This window comes from Primulina tabacum, chromosome 14 (assembly GCF_025594145.1).
Source record: "Primulina tabacum isolate GXHZ01 chromosome 14, ASM2559414v2, whole genome shotgun sequence".
In the NCBI taxonomy this organism is placed as follows: Eukaryota; Viridiplantae; Streptophyta; class Magnoliopsida; order Lamiales; family Gesneriaceae; genus Primulina; species Primulina tabacum.
This window is the reverse complement of record NC_134563.1, coordinates 1,283,374-1,289,980: the sequence shown is the minus strand read 5'-3', so window position 1 is coordinate 1,289,980 and position 6,607 is coordinate 1,283,374. Positions and strand designations below refer to the sequence as shown.

Here is a 6,607-nt window from a genome sequence, read left to right as displayed (position 1 = left end):
ATTTCGCAGCGGAAACGGGCCCCACTCACATGCGTGTCACTAAAACAAAGCCCGGAACTTTTATAATCCCCCTCGTGTTCGTTTTCTATTGGCCCACGTTTTCAATGTTCCAACACGTGGAGGTTTGGAATCGAAAGGCGTATCGGAGATTTTTTTTGAATAGGACGGTGGAGATCTGCCGTCCTCGCATCCAGTGTATCTACGTCACACCTGTGGTTTCCCTGCCCCGGAAGATGCGGGCAGCTGCCCGTTTACTCACCCACTGACCCCCCCTCCTCCATTTACCCCAACTAATAATGTCCTCGCCTCTGTTAATCAGAATGCTTTCATTTCTCTGAATCTTCTTCCCTTTTTAGTTTCTTTTTTTCTCATTATTTATTTCATTATTTGCATCTATAATAGTTGAATGTTTTGAGATTGTTGAAATTATTGCGGTGTTATCCTGCGGAGAGGATCGAGTTTAGATCGATTATTTTGTTGTTATGGCTGGTATGCGTTGTGGGGTGAATATGGGTGAGACGGAGACGGCGGCGCCAGTGGAGCCCAGTTCGAAATCCGCTAGGAAGAGGAGGATGGAGATCCACCAGTTCAACTTCGTACCGAATGATTCCGCGGTGGTTCCGGAGCTGCTGAGCGGCGGCGGTGGCAAGAAACGGCCGAAGATCAAGGTTGTGGTTGAGGAGAAACCGAAAGGGACTGAGTTTGCTACGGTACCGGACGGCGGAGAACAGAAGCTGTCTACTCCGTCGGGGGGCATTCTGCCGGAGTTTCCTAAATTTGGGATGACTTCTGTGTGCGGGAGGAGAAGAGATATGGAAGATTCTGTAGCTATTCACCCTACTTTTTGCCTACGGGATGGTGATTTTTCGAGTGGGTTTCATTTCTTCGGAGTTTACGATGGCCATGGTTGCTCCCACGTAAGAAATCACATGCTCACGTTTACTATGTTGTGTAAAGTTCACATTTTCTAACAGTTCGAGTTAAAAATTGAACTTTTTCCCCAATTGGCTGTTTTTTATTTCAGGTTTCCACCAAATGCAAGGAAAGGATGCACGAAATAGTGAAAGCTGAAGTCGAAGCCGGAGGGGCGATTTCGTGGGAGCGTACGATGTCTCGGAGTTTCCTAAAAATGGACAAGGAAGTGAAGGACTCGTGTGGAGCTGGCGTGGCGGGCGGAGCTTCCACCTCCACTTGCCGATGCGAGCTTCGGACCCCACAGTGCAACGCAGTTGGATCCACCGCGGTCGTGGCAGTGCTCACGCCGGACAAGATCGTGGTATCCAATTGTGGTGATTCTCGAGCGGTTCTTTGCCGCAACGGCGTCGCTATTCCGCTCTCCACGGATCATAAGGTGGGTTTTAATCTTCAGCGCTGCGTGGATCGAAATGGTATCGTTTGGTTCGTTTTGGGTCTGAAATTGAAATGGGTTTTCTTTTTCGCAGCCGGACCGGCCAGATGAGCTGAGCAGAATTCATGAATCCGGCGGCCGTGTTATATTCTGGGATGGCCCGAGAGTTTTAGGCGTCTTGGCAATGTCTCGTGCAATTGGTGAGTTGCGAAATGGAATCTCGAGTACGTTGTTACTTAGTAAGCGTAGCAAATTTGGCCACGTAAATCTGATATCTGATCAATCGACACTCTCCTTAGCATCGAATCACCCTTCTTTTTCCATGCATTATAAAGTTTTTTTTTTTTGGTATCAGGTGATAGCTATCTGAAGCCGTACGTGATATCGGATCCGGAGGTGACGGTGACGGAGCGGACGGCGGAGGACGAGTGCTTGATACTGGCGAGCGACGGACTGTGGGATGTGGTATCGAATGAGACGGCTTGTGGGGTGGCGCGAATGTGCCTTCAGTCGCGTAAACAGCCTTCTACGCCGAGATCTCGGGAGCATGACGTCACGGTGACGGCGGCGGGGGAGAGCTCCGACAAGGCCTGCTCCGACGCGTCGATTCTGTTGACGAAGCTGGCCTTGGCCCGGCACAGCCAAGATAACGTTAGTGTTGTGGTGGTGGATTTGAGGAAAGGCCAAAGCAGCAGTTAATTTCAAGAAATTCTATTATCTGTGCAATATAATGTAATGATTAATTAATTTCCCTAGTCAAAAACTCCATCTACTAAATTAAAAGATATTATTAGATGGACTATTATTTTTTTTTTCTTTTTAGATTTTAAATTATCCTTATGTATTTAATTTAGTATTATTCAACGGAAAATTGGATATAATTGTATTTTCCTCCTTTCTTGAAGAAGGAAGTGGGGAAAAAAAACTGATTTTGAATTATGATAATATACTAATATTTTATTTTAGACATTGGGATTATTTGTTTTGCGTTTTGTTGGTTTTAGTGCGTGATTTTTAATTAAAATTTACGGAAATTTCGGATAAATCTCATTATTTCATGGCTTCTAAGCCTCCTTTGACATCTTTCGTCTGTAAATAATTCTCGATGTGAAAAAAGAGTGGATTTTTTTAATATATAAGTTTGATATGTTAGATTGTTGAAAACATAGTATTTATAAATTGGACATGTTTCAGTTTAATTTAATTTTATAGATGGATATGGTAAGTGATAGATATGGACAATATATCAAAAATATCTTTAAATATATTTATATTTGACATTAGCAAATATTTAATTTTTATTTTCAGGAGTTAGAGGATAAATATTTCGTACATTTCTCAATTATGAAATTTTATTAAAGCAGGAAATTAGCAATAAACAGGTTGGTGGAGTAGAGTAAAAATTTTATATAATGTTAAAAACATTTGCATATTCTTTGCAATCCTAGCCACATGATATGTACTAGTGCGATATGTGAGTTTTTTAATGTCAAATAAATTACTACTATTATTATTATTATTATTATTATTATTATTATTATTAAATTTAGTAATATGCATGTTTTAATTTAGTAATTTTTTTGTAAGGGTGATACATTTTCTATTACTTAAATTTTAATTTATAATAAATTAAAAAAGTATATAGATAAGAGAGAGAATCAGTATTTTTTTAAAATTTTGGTAGCATGATAGTTCGTCAAATAAAATAATTAATTTAGTGGATAGGTATTTTAGTACTTACAATAAGTATTACACTAAAACGTAAGTCATGAATAATAACTATAATTAATTTGTTTGTATAATATTTAGAGTGTTAATTAAAAAAGTTTAAAGGTAATATTTTAGTAATTAATAAAAATTTCTATATTATGACAATTTTTTTTTGTTTTTCCTGTAACAAATATTCTTATTTTTAGATCATGAGGTGATATGACACATTGTTTCTCTATTATGCATTTGCATATACAAGTCCAGATGATGAAGAGAAAATTTGTTTTTTTTATTAGGCATATGTTCTTTGAAGAGAAAATGACTGTGATATGTGATTTCGAAAATATCGGAATCATATAAAGGATGCTATAATAAATATATAATTATCAGAGTTCAAGAAGAACCCTATCTGATATCATTTATTGGGATCATAACAGAACTTAGAGGGGGTGAATAAATTTGTTTAAAACGTTTGCTAAAAACGATATTCCTTAAAAGTTTTTAGGGTTTTCAGATAATTTATAGAACGGTTATATTCGCTGGACTACTGAAAATAAACAAGTGGATAACGGTCTGGCTAGACAAGAGATAAAGTATATATTAAATGTAAGCAGCAGTTAACAAGAAACGGCTAGATAAGAAAACAAATAGAATAAAGTTTGTCATGTAAAGAAGACAAGATAGATGTTAGGAAAGAAATCCTCTAAAAGATTTCGATTTTACAACTTTTCTTAATAACTCACTTCAACTAGGATTTATGACTGTCTATTTTGAAACTTTTAGTGATCAACCAATAATTTTGGGATGTTTAAGAATATAACATTGTCTCTTTCATGCATCGAATGACACAACAAGAAGAGTATTTAATAAAACTTTATAATATCTGAATAGTTGATTGACTTTGCACATTTTGGAAAATAGTATTGTCATTCGAAGTAGTTAGAATATTGTAACATAAAACTTTAACTGAATCATCTTGAGTTCAATGCATCCACCTTGATTTGCTCATATATGACCGATGGTAGTGCGGTTGGAGTTTAATGGTTATGCTGGTGCACTTCATTTAAGAATTGATCCGGTCAAAAGACAGGAGATCTCTGCAGCATGAGTTTTTGATAATATGCTTGAGCGGTCTGACTTGATCCGTCGTCCGAAAACCTATAAATACAAAAAAAAATTTGGATCCTGAAACAGCTCAATGTAATTATTTGTCAATCACCAAAATTTAAGGTTACTCGTTTTGGCGCTATGATCTGAAAGGTATATATTCTGTACGAGATGGATACCGACTCCAGAGAGGGTTGTTTGATCCGCCAATGCACCAATCAGACTTCCCAAATGAGAAGTGATGGACTTTCCTTTGGAGACTTCCGACACCTCCTAGGACCTGTATCTTTTGGTGGCAAACGTCTTGTGATTGCTTCCCAACTAATATGAATTTATATAGACATCATGTCTCAGTTTCTGGTATGTGTTCCCTGTGCGCATCTCTTTTTGATACAACACTTCATTCCTTATTCTATTGTTCGGCAATTAGACATCTTTTGAAGGCAACCAGATTTGTGCACCAACTGAAGGCTGTTGCAGGCGAATACATAACAGACCTTTACATATGGATGAAGGAGATCAATGTCCGAGTTTGAAGAGTTTGTTGTTCATACTTGGGCAGTTTGGAGGCGACGCAGACTTTCTTACACGGGGTTAAGGGTCAAGCAATGGCGACAAATGTTGCTCGGAGTTCAGTTCTACTTCAGGACTTCCACCACGCGAACACAACTACCTCTGCTAGCGTCGTTGGGAAGCGTACAGCCAGTGTGCATTATTGATTACCGCTGGCTATAGGATCATTTAAAATGAATACTGATGTATGTGTCAACCATGATTTGAATAGGTTCAGCATTTGGGGTGACTAAGGGACAACCAAGTTCCCCTTCTCATGGCTTTTGGAAAACAGATTACACAGCCTCTCTAAGTCCATGGCGAACTCCTAGCCATCCTTGAAGGTGTGAAGCTACTCTATGAGAAGAACTTTCTTAATGTATTGATTGAATTGTATTACCTACTAGCAGTATAAACACTCACAACTACTCGGAATGTTCTTGGCTATGTTGGTGTCTGTGTTACTGAAGTTGAAAAGTATATAAGAAGACCAGTAATTTCAGATATTGCACGTGTTAGTAAATCGGCTAATATAATAGCCCATAAAATTGCCTTTTTTGTTTCTTCCACCCATCCATCGTTTGTCTGAATGAATGGTGAGTTTCTCTCCTGGTTAGTTAAGCTTGTAATGGATTATTATTATTAATACAATTATAAGTTTTTATAAATATATATATATATCCTTTTAATTGATTTACTGATAAAAAGAGTATTTGGCGTAACTATAATGCCAATTTCCCACGTTTAAGCAATTGTTATTGAATCTAATTGTATTTCATATCAACATGGAAATCGGAACAAGTTATTGACTAATATACGAAAGCAATATAGTGATATATTTTAATAATAATATCTCACCATGCATCTTTCAAACGTGTAGAATCAAGCAATATTTACTTATCAAAATCTACAACTCACGATGACAGTACGATTATATAAAAATTTAAATAATACATTAACTCAAGTATCGCAATTTGATCGTAATCATTACTTCACGACAAAACATATTTCGTTTCGTTCGTTAGCTTAATTGATGTTTTTATGTGATTTATTAGTCTTATATTAACATTCTTTGTCTCACATCTCACGTTAATTTGTTGGTGAGTAGGTCTTTTGTGAGACGGTCTCACGAATCTTTATATGTGAGACGGGTCAATCCTACCGATATTCACAATAAAAAATAATACTTTTAACATAAAAAATAATACTTTTTCATGGATGACACAAATAAGAGATCAGTCTCACAAAATACGACCCATGAGACCGTCTCACGCAAGTTTTTGCCTTTGTTGGAAGATCCTGAAAGTTTTTGTATGAAAACGATTTTCATAAAACAACAATCAATCCGAAATATCATGTTAAAAGAGAATTACGAAGAGTCACACTTACACTAACCTATATATACAATGTCACAAATGATATCAAACAAGAGTTAATAACGAAAATGGATAGAATGCTATGGTATATTCGTGTGTTAAAGTGTAATAATTGTTTATATTGAGTAGATAATCGAAATAAGACGTTGGCGGTGTTGTACAATTTAAAATTTTGTGTTGAATTGTTACTGCAAACTATAATTTTTGGTAAATCGCCAACAATCAGTCCTAATATCAGAGCCAAAGTCAGGGATTTTATAATCATGGATTGCAAGAAGCACAATTATTGTGAGTAATATTGTTGGGGGTAGAGCAATCAAAACGTGACGCTTGTACTGATGCTCAAATTAAAAGATTTGAATTATATCGTTAACACAAACTATAACTTTTGGTAAAGTGCCCGATCCCACAGTATGTAGAATGGCTCGTGTAATACCTGCCAACAAAGTACTAAAAAGCGCGAAACATTGATAATAAGAATCAAATAGTAATAGATTAGATATAGATAGTCACT

General features: G+C 36.7%; 1 protein-coding gene across 1 annotated transcript; it reads left to right on the top strand.

Annotated features, from left to right (window-relative positions):
* Positions 1 to 300: 300 nt before the first annotated feature.
* Positions 301 to 2,313, top strand: LOC142524833 (protein phosphatase 2C 37-like). The gene is made up of 4 exons (XM_075628951.1): positions 301 to 917; positions 1,025 to 1,351; positions 1,443 to 1,548; positions 1,704 to 2,313. The coding sequence occupies exons 1-4, from the start codon at positions 483 to 485 to the stop codon at positions 2,045 to 2,047; spliced, it is 1,212 nt and encodes a 403-aa protein (XP_075485066.1). The 5' UTR covers positions 301 to 482; the 3' UTR covers positions 2,048 to 2,313.
* The last annotated feature ends 4,294 nt before the right edge of the window (positions 2,314 to 6,607 follow it).

Coding starts and splice junctions, on each gene's coding strand:
- LOC142524833 (XM_075628951.1), top strand. CDS start 483: ATGGCTGGTATGCGTTGTGGGGTGAATATGGGTGAGACGGAGACGGCG. Junction 1,352..1,442: donor CGCTCTCCACGGATCATAAG/GTGGGTTTTAAT, acceptor TCTTTTTCGCAG/CCGGACCGGCCAGATGAGCT. Junction 1,549..1,703: donor GGCAATGTCTCGTGCAATTG/GTGAGTTGCGAA, acceptor TTTTGGTATCAG/GTGATAGCTATCTGAAGCCG.